The sequence below is a fragment of the Cucurbita maxima genome, unplaced genomic scaffold (assembly GCF_002738345.1).
Source record: "Cucurbita maxima cultivar Rimu unplaced genomic scaffold, Cmax_1.0 Cma_Scf00005, whole genome shotgun sequence".
Taxonomy (NCBI): Eukaryota; Viridiplantae; Streptophyta; class Magnoliopsida; order Cucurbitales; family Cucurbitaceae; genus Cucurbita; species Cucurbita maxima.
Genome location: NW_019272021.1, coordinates 2,936,437 through 2,949,635, shown reverse-complemented (window position 1 = coordinate 2,949,635; position 13,199 = coordinate 2,936,437). Strand labels below are relative to the sequence as shown.

At 37.6% G+C, this 13,199-nt stretch overlaps 4 protein-coding genes across 7 annotated transcripts in view; 2 read left to right on the top strand and 2 right to left on the bottom strand.

Annotated features, from left to right (window-relative positions):
- Window positions 1-350: 350 nt before the first annotated feature.
- Window positions 351-2,128, bottom strand: LOC111480057 (GEM-like protein 5). Its single transcript, XM_023124999.1, has 3 exons — window positions 1,564-2,128; window positions 1,200-1,474; window positions 351-707 (listed from the first exon to the last, which is right to left on the bottom strand). The coding sequence occupies exons 1-3, from the start codon at window positions 1,877-1,879 to the stop codon at window positions 513-515; spliced, it is 786 nt and encodes a 261-aa protein (XP_022980767.1). The 5' UTR covers window positions 1,880-2,128; the 3' UTR covers window positions 351-512.
- Window positions 2,129-2,722: 594 nt separating this feature from the next.
- LOC111479049 (putative pentatricopeptide repeat-containing protein At5g08490) lies at window positions 2,723-6,637 on the top strand. Its single transcript, XM_023123511.1, has 2 exons — window positions 2,723-2,847; window positions 3,854-6,637. Exon 2 carries the CDS (start codon window positions 3,962-3,964, stop codon window positions 6,581-6,583), a length of 2,622 nt encoding a protein of 873 aa, XP_022979279.1. The 5' UTR covers window positions 2,723-2,847; window positions 3,854-3,961; the 3' UTR covers window positions 6,584-6,637.
- Window positions 6,638-7,900: 1,263 nt separating this feature from the next.
- On the top strand, window positions 7,901-11,825 carry LOC111479050 (uncharacterized GPI-anchored protein At1g61900-like). 3 transcript variants are annotated; one of them, XM_023123513.1, is made up of 9 exons: window positions 7,901-8,177; window positions 8,635-8,841; window positions 8,978-9,125; window positions 9,227-10,081; window positions 10,550-10,795; window positions 10,903-10,917; window positions 11,237-11,377; window positions 11,475-11,525; window positions 11,607-11,825. In XM_023123513.1, exons 2-9 carry the CDS (start codon window positions 8,809-8,811, stop codon window positions 11,681-11,683), a joined length of 1,566 nt encoding a protein of 521 aa, XP_022979281.1. In that variant the 5' UTR covers window positions 7,901-8,177; window positions 8,635-8,808; the 3' UTR covers window positions 11,684-11,825. The 3 variants fall into 3 exon arrangements, with proteins under 3 accessions (XP_022979281.1, XP_022979280.1, XP_022979282.1); XM_023123512.1 differs by having other exon boundaries at window positions 8,635-8,844; XM_023123514.1 differs by lacking the exon at window positions 8,635-8,841.
- A 430-nt stretch (window positions 11,826-12,255) lies between these two features.
- LOC111479052 (peroxisomal membrane protein 13-like) overlaps window positions 12,256-13,199 on the bottom strand; it is a 4,508-nt gene continuing 3,564 nt past the window's right edge. Inside the window, exons 5-6 of one of the 2 annotated variants that reach the window (XM_023123516.1) lie at window positions 12,671-12,916; window positions 12,256-12,556 (exon numbers count right to left, since the gene is read on the bottom strand). In XM_023123516.1, coding sequence (XP_022979284.1) covers window positions 12,698-12,916 — 219 coding nt within the window. In that variant the 3' untranslated portion in view covers window positions 12,256-12,556; window positions 12,671-12,697. Of the gene's footprint in view, window positions 12,594-12,670; window positions 12,917-13,199 lie in introns of both variants that reach the window. The other variant, XM_023123515.1, reaches the window with a different exon arrangement.

Genomic DNA, 13,199 nt, shown 5'->3' with positions numbered 1-13,199 from the left:
GAACAAATTAATTATCAATTGAATCTTAAATTGATCTTCTATTGAATATTTATTTGTAAAATATGGGACTGATCCTAATACATTATCTCTCCCTAACATGCACAATTATAAACTATGAGATGACGACAGTACGTAACAGACTAAAACAGACAATATCTAAAACAGACAATGAATTTGGATAGTTACAAAATGGTACTAGAGACACCAACGAGGACGCCGCTGGCGAACGACAGAAATAGATCATAAGATCTCACATCGAATGCTAACCTCAATAAAGGTGGATTGTGAAATTTCACGACGAAACACGTTACTCTGTGAAAACCTATAACCATTATGCAATTCAATTAAACCAAAAGTAAATGATTTATGATTTATGCTATACTAGCAATAGTACAATGGGAGTGAAAAAGACTCGCAAGCTACAAAAAGTACATATAATACAAGAAAGCCACAATTTAAGAAAAAAAATATCTATATAATGAAATGCTCAGCATGGTGAAAAGAATGTCCGGTCAGACGGCAAACGGCGGCGCATTATGGACGGAGACGGCGTTCAAGAGGTGGTGCGTTGCCTTCTCGAAATTCACAAAACCCATAAACCAAAACTCATGGCCGTCCACGGTGGTGATCTGGAGGTACCTCGCCGATGGGTTTCCCGGCATCGTCACTGGGTTCACTGCTGGTATATGCGACAGCGGTATCATAACCTGCCCAATCCCAACCACATCAATTTTCATTCAAACTAAATTCAATATCATGTTCGTAATTTTGTAGAGAAGAATTTCGAACTACATTCAATATCATGTTCATAATTTTGTAGAAAAGAATTGTTAGAGCGGGAGTCCAAGATCCTTCGGCCCAATGAGGCTTTTCCCGATTCCTAATATGGTATTATAGTCATACCCTTGACTTAGTAAAAAAAAAATTGTGAGTATAGAGGTAGTAAAAAGTGACTCAAATATGGAACAAATAGGGTACTTTAAAGAAGAAGTCTAGCCTCGATTAAGAAGAGACGGTTCGAGGGCTCAATAGGTCTCATGGATGTTCTATAATCTACTTTGTTTGAGAGGAGGATTGTTGAGAGTGAGCCCGAAAATGATGGTGAGTTTACAAATAAATATTATTCTCCACTAGCATGAGGCCCCTCGAAAACCCTATGCTTAAGGTAGACAATATTATACTACTGGGTATGAGTTTACCTTGTAGTAGCTCCAAGACGGTTGACCAGAGGGAGCAGTGAAGTAAAGTGGGCGATCACTGCAAAAACCCAGACGCACCGTCGACAAATACAAAGTTCCGGCCACCGGACCCGCCGCAGTGGAGAGATAGCAAGCAAAGCTTTTCATCAGCTTCTCATTTGGCTCCGTCGCGAAAGTCTGCTTAAACAGAGACTCAAATCCCCCTTCCGTTATAGCCTTCGCCGTCAAGTTCAATTTACCCCAAGCCGCCTCCGACATCGACGGTCCAGTCCTCACTGCAAAATTAAAATTCCAAAATCCTTAATAAACAATCCGAAAGCCCTAATTTCAGCGCTAATTTCAATCCATCACCAAATTCACTTACGATTGTGCCAGATGTTACGCGCCATAGTCTCTGCTTTGTTGCTCCACGAATTGAAGGCGTGTACCACAGGCTCGAACGGGTTAGTGCTCGGCCGATGATCCATCGGAGAGTACTGCACGTACGGATGATGGTGGATCTTCTGCTGATCCTCGGCGTTCCAGAACGCCGCCTTCTGGTTATCCGGATGCTCAGAGGGAGCCGCCGGCGGCCCCATAACGTGTGTCCCCCATTTCTTTGATTCCTCCTCCGTGGACGGCGGCGGAACAGGGGAAGCCTGAGATTCGGTTGGTTTAGGATGTTCAGAAGCTCCGGCCATGGTGGATTTTCGATTGAGAGATGATGGTGGAGGGGGAGGTATTTATAGGGATAGATCTGGATTGGGATCGGAGAAAGGCGACGCGGTTTCTGGAAGAAGGAATTGTAAATGATTCCTTCGATAGAAAGAAAAAGGGAAAATTCGAGGGGTTTTGGAAGGATTTTTCAAATGGAAAATGACGGCTGTAAGCGACGGTGGGCGGTGGACGGAGTTGTGTAAACGAAAATGGAAAAATCTGGAACAATTGAATTTTCATTGATGACGAATTAGTTTTTTTTTATTATTATTATTATAAATTAAATAATATATATTTACCACGTGGCACGTGTGTTCTCATTCACATTCTAAGCAACGTGGCGCCAGTCCCAAGTTTTAGAACGTTTCATGAACGGAGGAGGCATCCTTCCGTCTCGCTGCCGTTTGGTCACCCCAAGGATTATACCCAAAAAATTGATAATTAATCTTTTTTTTTATTGAATTTAACCCACTAAAATTTATTATTAAATTTTAAAAATATAATATTACTTACTATTAATAAAAATATTTTAAAATTTTATTCTTTGCCAAAAAAAAAATAAAAGGTATTTTTTAATTTTCTTTTAAAAAAAATTAAGAGTATTAATTAACTATGTCAATTCAACCTTATTTTTTAAATATGTCCAAATTAAAAGATATTTTTAAAATATATATTTCTTAAATATAAGAGTATTTTTGAAATTAAAGTATTTTTTTTAGTTTTATTTGAAAATTTAATAAAAAAACTTGAAGGCATTTTTATTAACTTAGCGAATTAATTAGTTTAGGATTATGTTTGAGGTTATAATTTTTTGTAAATTATTATTTTACGATATTAAGTAGTTTCTTTACTTCCGGCGATAAAAATCTACAAAATACTTGCACCTTATCCAGTAAGATTGTTAGGAATGCTTTTGGCGGTTGATTCCGAAGTTCATGCTCATGTTCTTCAGGTGTGTTTTCTTTAATTTCGGTTTGTTTTTCTCATTGTTCACTTGGATAAAGATGGATATGGGCTCCTTTGTTTAGGTGTTCTTTTGATTTCTGGAATCATTTTGCGCGTTGAAGATGCTTGGGATAGGGTTTCGCAAGAGCTCTAAAAAGATTGCCATACCACTAGTTTATGGATTTATGTGTTAGGGTTTATGACAGAAGAGTTCTAATTGTTTAGGGTTTCTGAATTGTGATTTTTCTGCACTAAATTCTTATGTGTTTATGTTTATCGGGAATTGTGTTAAGTCTCGAATGTTGAAGAACGGTAAAATTTAACTGGTTTATGTATTCTTTTTGTATTGATTGGGTTAGCCTTGCTTCTTCTTTTGTTTAATATTTCTACAAAATGGTTCACTAGACTGGAGTGTTAAGACTTTAGGTTGTGATAATGTCGAGCATGCAGAATTTGTACAATATTTGTGATAACGTTGCCTTGTTTTTTGGTAAAAATGGCAGTTGAGTTCTTTGTCATTCTAAATGTTTTCTTTGGAATTCTTCACCATTTTGTTATTGATTAACTTTTAAGCTGACCGAGTTTATGAGTTTTGAAATAGCTTATTGATCGTTCAATTGTGTTTTCAAGTCTTACGTTAGTATGTTGGGGACAAATTTTTTGTTGATCCTTCTTTACATTTTTGTACAGAAGGAATGTTATTTCAGAATGCAGTTTCCAACAATCGCTGTAATTCTTAGGCTTAATGGTCTATTTTCATTCATCTCTTATTTCGTCTAGTAGCACATGAAGTTTACAACATATGATTTCTTATTGAATTTTTTTTTTTTTTTTGGAACTATGCGTTTAGTATGGTGAATCAGGTTGCAATAAAATTTTAGAACTAGATACTAGTATCCAGTCATAGCAGTCAAAGTTGTAGATCAAAAGTAAGTTCAACAAAGAAAAACTTCTTCCTAGATGTTGCTAGCCTATCTAATACTTGAATCTGGTGTCCCGATAAACAATTACAGGCCCCTGTTACTAGGCTCGATTCAAGAAGGCATTGATTGGGGTTGCAAGCCGACTAATTTTGTTGATTCCAGTGATTGGATTATAAGCATGTAAAAGCCCTCCTAGATATGCTTCCACTGGATTTCATGTCATGGACTTCGATGATTGGAAATCTTTGTTTAAATGCAAAACACCTAGAAGTTTTGTCCCTTTTTGTCCATAAGTTCCAATGCTCATCAGGCTTGAAACCCGATAACCACATTTTTGCTGCTGTTTTCAAATCATGTGCTGCCCTTTTTGCCATCAACGTAGGAAAGACACTTCAAGGTTATACAGTGAAACAGGGGGAATTAGCATGCCAGTCTGTGTACAAGGGATTGCTGAACTTGTATGGCAAATGTGGTGCTTTTGATGATTGTTGGAAATTATTTGAACAGTTGGAATACCGTGATGTTGTTACCTGGAACATAATCTTATCTGGGTATTGTCGGTCCCAAATACATGATACTAGGGCTATGAGATTATTTGTTAAGATGCATGCAGAGGGGGAAGTGAAGCCGAGTGCAATTACAATTGCTACCATTCTTCCAGTATGTTCTCGTGTAGGGAAAGGTGTTGTTGGGAGGAGCATACATTCACATATTATGAAAACTGGATTGGAAAGGGATACTCTTGTTGGAAATGCTCTCATATCAATGTATGCAAAATCTGGGCAGTCACAGAACGATGCATATGCTGCATTTAACAGCATTATTCACAAAGATGTTGTTTCATGGAATGCTGTAATATCCGCTTTGGCAGAAAAGAATTTAATGTTCGATGCATTACACTTGTTCAGACTGATGCTGAAAGAACTCATAGAACCAAATTATGTAACAATTGCATGTATTTTACCTGTTTGTGCTTCCTTTGGTAAGCATGTTTCCTACAGGTTTGGAAAAGAGATCCATGGTTATGTGCAGCGTAGGACTGAATTGATGGAAGATATTTTCGTCTGCAATGCATTGATGAACCTTTATTTGAGGGTTGGACAGATAAGAGAAGCAGAGATCTTGTTCTGGCGCATGAAGCAGAGAGACTTAGTTTCATGGAATACTTTAATTTCTGGATATTCATTAAATGATAAGTGGTTGGAAGCTGTAGATCATTTCTGCAAGTTGCTATGCTTAGGGATTGAGTTTGATTCTATAACTTTAATTAGTGTTTTACCTTCTTGTGCATACTCGCAAAACTTGGGAATGGGGAAAATGATCCATGGTTATATTATTCGTCATCCTATTCTGAGTGAAGATCTAACAGTTGGAAATGCTTTAATTAACTTCTATACAAAATGTTATGATATAAAATCAGCATTTCAGTCATTTTCCATGATTTCTGGTAAAGATTTGATATCTTGGAATTCAATGCTTAACGCTTTTGCCGAGTTTGGGAACCATACTCAATTCCTGCATCTCCTTGGCTGGATGTTGCAGGAAGGTTTCAAACCTGATCATTTTACTATCTTGAGTATAATCAGTTTTTGCGTTACAGTTTTAGGAGGAAGGATGGTTAAGGAGACTCATTGTTATTCAGTTAAAGCTTGTTTCCTTGAGGGTGATTCTGGTCCTACTATACTCAATGCTCTTCTTGATGCATATTCGAAATGTGGTAATATAGATTATGCGTTACAGATTTTTGCAGGCTCATCAGGAAAAAGAAACTTAGTGACATGCAATTCGATGATTTCTTGCTATGTTAATTGTAAGTCGCCCAGTGATGCGCTTTCAGTATTTTCTGGGATGTCTGAGACTAATCTTACGACGTGGAATCTGATGATACGGGTTTATGCTGAGAATAATAGTCCTCGAGATGCTCTCGAACTTCTCCATAGGTTGCAAAATGAGGGTATGAAACCGGATGCAGTGACTATTATGAGCCTTCTACCCCTATGCAATGAAATGGCATCATTTCGCCAGTTGAAAGAATGTCATGGATATTCAGTTAGATCATGTTTTGAGGATGTATGCTTAGACGGAGCTTTACTTGACGCATATGCAAAATGTGGAGTTGTAGATTGTGCTCGTAAGCTATTTGAATCGAGCTCTCAGAAGGATTTAGTTATGTACACATCAATGGTGAGTGGGTATGCAATGCATGGGAGGGGAGAGGAGGCACTCAAGGTTTTCAATAACATGCTAGAATCAGGGGTTAAGCCGGATGATGTGGTCATGACTTCCATTTTATCTGCATGTAGTCATACTGGTCTTGTAGATCAAGGTTTAGACATATTCCATTCAATGGAAGAGGTTCATCACATCAAACCAACCAAGGAACACTATGCTTGTGTGGTGGATCTCCTCTCACGAGGTGGCCGAATCAACGATGCATATTCTTTTGTGATCGGGATGCCCATCGAGCCTGATGCTAATATATGGGGGATACTTTTAGGTGCCTGCAAGACTCACCATGAAGTGGAGTTGGGCCTTGTTGCCGCAGAGCACCTTTTTGAAACTAAAACTGATGATATAGGAAATTATGTGGTTATGTCAAACCTTTACGCTGCAGATGCTAAATGGGACGGGGTCCTTGAGGTAAGAAGGCTGATGAAAGAGAGGGAATTCAGAAAGCCACCTGGTTGCAGTTGGATTGAAGTGGAAGGAGAGAAGAACATTTTTTTAGCTGGAGATTCCTTACATCCTCAAAGAAACATAATTTATAATCTCTTGAATACATTGCATCTGCAAATTAAAAGAACTGTTGATATAACTTGATGAGCATTTACATATTGATATGTTTTGAAATGTTAATTGTTCCCTTGCACGTTGGTCAAATCTAATTCTTTGTCCTGCAGTTTTGAAAAATCATAACCTTTTTGCCCCTCGCTTGGTGAGTTTCCAATGGAAATTCAAAAGTTTAATAGTCCTTTCGGTTCTTTATGGAGAAATTTTGTCTAAGAATGTCGTCTTCTTTTGCAGGTGACCGTTGAATTTTTGGCGACTACAATGTACAAAATTTGAGGTACTTGTAATGAATTCTTCTTGGCATGCTTTACTATATGAGGTATGCTATTTGAATCTCTGACCTCAAAGGAGTACATGTTAGCTAGCATTGAGCGATTTTTATATTGGCTCAACGATCAACCACTTAATAACTAACAAGGGTTCAAAGTCTGAATATTAGTATGTTTATTTAAGTAACCGTATTCCCATTTTATAATATTTGAGAAACTTGCATTTTGCACATTTTGATCTGGGCTATATCAATAGCTAAGAAAGGGAGGAGGAATAAAGAAAAGGGCGGAAATATCAATAGTTAAGAAAGGGAGGAGGAATAAAGAAAAGGGCGGAAAGAAAAACAAGTCTTATCACGTTACGAAAAATTGACGGGTGGAAGTAAATAAATCATTTTTTCCAACGGTAAAGGGTTACAATGTCGAGTTTAAAAACTAATGGACAAAAATGGTACTAAATCTAAACCTCAACCAATGAAGAATAAGTTCTTACAGAAAACTCGATCTCTGATTTGAACTTTACAAAATTAAATGAAAAATTTTGCGAGGACAAGAATTATAACAAGGATTGAGACATCCTCATCTCCACCTCGATAGACATTTTTATAAGCAAATGACAAGTGGTACTATTATAAGAGAGAGAACCACTTGATGTCGTTGCTACGAAAATGAGGTGTAAAAGTAGTTTCAAGATTTTTGTAAGTTGATATATACATTTTTGGTACGATTTTCTATAAATTGAAAATAAAGAACTGAAATGTTTATAATATATGAAAAAATGGATAGAACTGAACCATTGAATCAAATCACCAGTGTCAAAATTTTATTTTCCTACTTTTATTCCGACACAAGAAAAAATGTCTTCTAAAGAACAAAGAACCCTAATTTATATGTAGAAGCAAATGGAGCAATAAACAAATAAAGAAAGAAAGAAAGTCAAATGAATTTGGATATGTTGCAAAGGTCAAGCTTTCAAACTCACTCCCCACCATGGAAAGATTCTCATTGGATTCGGATCCAACAAAGTCCAGACAAGACCCATTTTTTCCCCTTAACCCAGATCCGAATGAGTGAAACAAAGGTAAAGTTTTGCCTTTTTTCCCTCCCCCACTCTCCCCTCCCCACTCTCTCCACTACCCACTCTCGCCTTTATGCTTGCCGGGACCCGGTAATCCTCTTCCCACCTCTTTCCGGTACTCCACCCCCGCCATTTTTTCCGATTTAGTACCCCCACACCTTCGATTTCCCTGCCGATTGAATCTGGAAACCATTTCCGGGCGCTTGCCCTGTTGATTCCGAAGCTCACGCTCGTTTAATCGCTGCAAGGAGTTCTTCAATGGGTTCTTCTTCTTCAGGTCTGTTTCCTTGGAAGTGGGTAGTTTCCTGTTTGTTTGGCTAGGAAAAAGATGGTGATGGTCTGCTCTTTTCTTTTTAGTGGAAGCTCGATTTTGATGCTGTTTGGTTAAGCTGTTCTTTTTGTTTTCTGGAATTATTTTGCGCGTTGTTTATCATGAGTTAGCCATTTCAAGATGCTTAGGCTGTGGATTCGCGGGAGGTTTAAAAAGGTCGCCGTAAAACTGGTTTATGCATTTAGATTCATGTGAGTTCCGATTGTTTAGGGTTTCTAAATTTTGGTTTTTTCTGCTCTAAACTTTTGTGTGCTTATGTCGATCGGGAATCGTGCGTGTACTTTTGTTTCTTTCTGTAGTCTATACTTGACAAGTAGTCTGTGAATATTAACTTGTTAAGCTTGAAGTTTCTTTAAGATAATCTTTTGAACTTCACTTTGACCTTTCAAACTAAATTTTGCAGTTTAATTAAGAAATCAATCCCTTTTGTCTGATGGGCTGATTCGTTGGGCATCTACAATGTTTTTGTTTTTGTGTTTATAACACTAAAAGTAAAAGACTTCTAAGAACAAAGCAATCATGTTATTGGTCTTTGGTGCTATATGTAGCTGGAAAGGATGACAATAAAGTTGTATATATGGATAATATTTGTGATCATCCTGCAAATAAGGTAGTTGGTGAATTTACAGTGGCTGTTATTCATTGAAAGCATGCTAAAATAAAGTGATTCCTTTGCCTTCTAGTTATCTTGGTTGCCTTTTATCATGTATGGTGTATTGTTTAAATTTAGAATCCTGTGCTTGAAGGTGGCATTGGCATATTTAATATGCTATAGAGCATTTTCCACAAACTCAGAAGATTACGATCGGGGATTATTTTGCTTACGTCGATGCCCCCTGGAAGCTTATGGAATGATGGACTGCTTTCATACTGTAAGCTATAGCTATCTGAATGGTATGTCTGCTTTCCCTGCCAAGGCTGGCCTTAGCTTTAAGCGAGCACGAGAATACAAAAAAAAAATGCAATACTGAATGCTGGTTGTTACCTTATTTCAGGTAATATGTGTCACAGATTACTATTGCTTGTCATCTGCATATCCAGTTTTCATGATGGAGTTGCCTTAGCAACGGTGGTTCAGCGTCGTCTTGTTTTGTCCATGAGAGAGCAAGCTCAGTCACCTAGTAGTGTGGTCTTCGATCCCATAGAGATATCACCTGCAGTTATCCCACAATACCCTTATCCAAATGAATCCTTACCTCCAATGTATCCAACTTTTCCTACCAGATACGAACCAGTTTTAACGGGGAGATGCCCTGTAAATTTTTCTGTTATATCAAATGCTATGGACAAAACAGCATCAGATTGTTCTCAGCCTATGGCAGCACTTGTAGGAAATGCTATTTGCTGTCCACAGCTTAGTAGCCTGCTCCATATCTTCCAGGGTTTCTACGGCTTAACGTCTGAACAGTTGGTTCTGCAAGAGGCAGTTGCTAATGATTGTTTTTCAGATATCATTAGTATCTTAGCCAGCAGAGGAGCTAATCAGACAATACCCTCTCTTTGCTCTGTCAAATCTTCAAATCTCACTGGCGGGTCATGTCCAGTGACAGACGTTGCGATGTTTGAAAAATTAGTTAACGTAAGCAAATTATTGGATGCGTGTGATACTGTTGATCCTCTCAAGGAGTGTTGTAGACCAATATGTCAGCCTGCTATCATGGAGGCTGCACTTCAGATATCTGGAGGGCAATTTTCTACTGATACAAGTAGTAATGTAGCAGCGCAGCCTAATCATATGGACTCGATAAATGATTGTAAAAGGGTTGTTTATTCATATATTTCCAGAAAACTCTCCTCAGATGCTGCCAACACTGCATTTCGAATATTATCTTCCTGCAAAGTTAACAAAGGTTTGATGCTTATCAGTGTTTTCTATTTGATCTTTATATCTTCACTAGAGTGCTTATACATAAATATTCATACGAAAATACGACTTTTAACTATGCGAATTCCGTTTTAGCAAAGATTTGAATTTCTTGTGGCTAAACTAAATTGGGGAACATGGCTAATGCATTCGTTACCTTCTATATACATTATTTTGGTTGCACAATTATTCCTTTTATTGTTCTTAAAGTCTTCTTGAAGGAAAGAAGAAAAATAAAGAGAACCTAATTAGAACACGAACCTGAATAATTATAACGGACATCCATAAAGCAGGACGTACGAGTCTTTGGGTTCAGCTGATTGACCATTTTTCTCAGTCTTCTTCCCCTTTCCTACTAACAGACTGTGCTTGTCAAACTTATGAACTATTACTTTTTACCTTTCCTTATTCCTACTCCATGCTTTCTTACTTGAAATGAGTGTTGTCTGTGCAGCTTGTCCTTTGGATTTTGAGCAGCCTTCAGAAGTAATTAAAGATTGCCGCAATGTTGCTGCTCCGAGTCCTTCGTGCTGCAAGTCATTGAATTCTTACATTGCGGGGATCCAAAAGCAGATGTTAATTACCAATAAACAAGCTATAATCTGTGCAACAATGTTCGGATCCATGTTGCGAAAAGGTGGGGTCATGACGAATGTTTATGAGCTGTGTGATGTCGACTTGAAAGATTTCAGCATTCAAGGTAATAATGCTACTGCATTGTTAATCAGATTTTCCTCCGTCGTAACCGTTTCATCTTGTCTAACATTCCAATTTATTTATGTGCCTCTGCCTGGAATCAAAATGCAGCCTATGGACAGCAAGGTTCGCTCTTCTTCTCCGTTTCGAAGCTTTTTTCTTCTTATTCAAGTGATTGATCCTTGCTCTTTCTTCCTCTATCAATGAACCTATGAGTAATTTTTAGTGCAACTTGTTGGTAATTGGAAGATATTTCCAAGTAACATTTGAGAGGGAGGTTGAGAGACACAAGAAGAATTTAGTGTCGGAGAATTTAGATTGTCATTCAACGCATTTCAATGGAGTCTTGCTATCGTCTTTTCGTTTTCTTTTTCAGCGATGAAGAATTAGTATTACAGAAACGTGTGTTAAAATTTTCTGAGTTGCATTATTTTCCAAATTTTAGGATGTCTTCTTCGGAGCCTGCCTTCAGATCTGATATTTGACAAATCAACAGGCTTTAGTTTCACTTGTGATTTAACCGATAACATTGCAGCACCGTGGCCTTCATCATCCTCAATTTCATCGTTGTCTCTTTGTGCCCCTGGTAATTGATCGAAAAAGTTAGACTTAAAAGTTCGACATAAGATTTTGATTGGTCGATTAGTTTGACGATGTCTTTGCCTTGTATTGTATTTGCACAGAGATGTCATTGCCTGCTCTGCCAACATCTGAGACTAAGAGAAACAATGGTGGTATGGTTTGTGTTTTGTTTGTTGGCTTACATTTAAAGCAATGGGTGAGTTGCGTTGATGTGAAATGATATTGATTTGCAGGCCAGCGAGAGGAAGGATTGGATTTCCCAATGCCCATTTTTTTATTTTTTATTATGGTCACTGCATTTTTGTACTGAGTTAGATTCTTAGATGAGATGATGTTCTTTGGTGTTCTTCTTATGTGGGAGTTGGGGGGTAAGCCATCTTCGGGAATTTCACAGTGGATTTTTGTATGTATATTTTCAGTCTCTGTATAGTAGTATCTCTTTTTTTTCCTTTCCTCTCTCTCTCTCTCTCTCTCTCTGTATATATATATATGTATATAACACACACTAGAGGAGATCTATATGGGTATTAACTCTCGGGGGATCGATCGGTGATTTATTGCATCGTCCGAGGGTTGTTTCAGTTTGCAGGTTCATAAAATCAAAGATTTGGGTTCAATCAAAATCGAATTGGTCTAGTCTTATTATACATATATTCACTGTTCGGTCAAAAAATTCTACTGATTCACAATACATACTTGATAATAATAAAACTTGAATATCAAATACCACAACATATCATTAAGATCAGGCACAACATGGCACAACTATCATTAAGATCAATTACAAACATCAAATGCTTATTTGATTAGTATATAAACATATTATAAAAATTTGAACAAAACGTGTAAAATAAACACAATCATTTAATCATAAAACGTTAATTAAAGAGGAAAGAAGAGATTTCAAACATGCTCACTCTCAGACAAGTCTTTTTTTTTTTTTTTTCCTGTGTTTTATTCATCATCAATCATCCATCACGCACAAATAATAATGCTAAACTGAACCAGTAAAACCAACTTGTATTCCAGATCAAAGACAGCTTAGTTCACAATTTCATATTATGGTATTTCTCAGACTCGAGAACGAAGAACGCAACGGAAGCCGAAGCCATGGGAGAGGCAGGGATCTCTGCTGAATCTTCCTGCTGCTATTACAGGCTAGGGATCACCTCAGTTCTCTGTCCTGTTAAGATCTTCCATGTATTGTAATAATCGAACAGCTGCAGCGATGGCAATTTCTTGAAGATATTTACTAATTATAAAGCCTTGAGGAAGGAAAAGAATGAAGCTTAGTTACCTTCAAATATCAAGCAACTCTGTCCGTTTACTGGGAACCATTCCCCCAAACATTATCCCACGGAACATCAGGAGAGGCCTTCGGTCCCTCGATCGAATTCTGGCCTTGATGAGGATGGGGGGCTCCAGGAAGAGGAAGCCCATCAGGACCCACATTTTGAACCTTCCTAGGTTTTGTTTTAATCCCAAGCAGTCTCAAGACGAATCTAGCAAGCTCTCCATATAACATACCAGAGCGGTCGAAAAGCTGTCACAGGAATAATGCATCATAAAATAGGGAGTAGATGTTAAGTTCTTAATGAAAAATTCATATATCTACACCATCTATAGCTCAAGGTAGCAGCTAGCTTTACAAGTAATTACACTACTGCTGACATTTTGGCTGATTGGAGAGGGTTTCTTGCAGCCTCCTTTTGCGAGTGGCTTTCTTCCCCCTCTCTTTGCTATATTCCACTGATCTCATAAAATGTCGAGTTTGATATCCAAAGCAAAAAAGTTCCTTAACCAAAAAAAAAAAAAAAAAAAAAAAA

Excerpts from the sequence above, each read along its gene's own strand:
- LOC111480057 (XM_023124999.1), bottom strand. The coding sequence starts at position 1,879 with ATGGCCGGAGCTTCTGAACATCCTAAACCAACCGAATCTCAGGCTTCC. Across the intron at positions 1,475-1,563 it reads GCGTAACATCTGGCACAATC|TGAGGACTGGACCGTCGATG; the intron begins GTAAGTGAATTT and ends TTAATTTTGCAG. Across the intron at positions 708-1,199 it reads CGTCTTGGAGCTACTACAAG|GTTATGATACCGCTGTCGCA; the intron begins GTAAACTCATAC and ends GGGATTGGGCAG.
- LOC111479049 (XM_023123511.1), top strand. The coding sequence starts at position 3,962 with ATGCTTCCACTGGATTTCATGTCATGGACTTCGATGATTGGAAATCTT.
- LOC111479050 (XM_023123512.1), top strand. The coding sequence starts at position 8,809 with ATGGATAATATTTGTGATCATCCTGCAAATAAGGTA. Across the intron at positions 8,845-8,977 it reads ATCATCCTGCAAATAAGGTA|GTGGCATTGGCATATTTAAT; the intron begins GTTGGTGAATTT and ends CTGTGCTTGAAG. Across the intron at positions 11,526-11,606 it reads GACTAAGAGAAACAATGGTG|GCCAGCGAGAGGAAGGATTG; the intron begins GTATGGTTTGTG and ends ATTGATTTGCAG.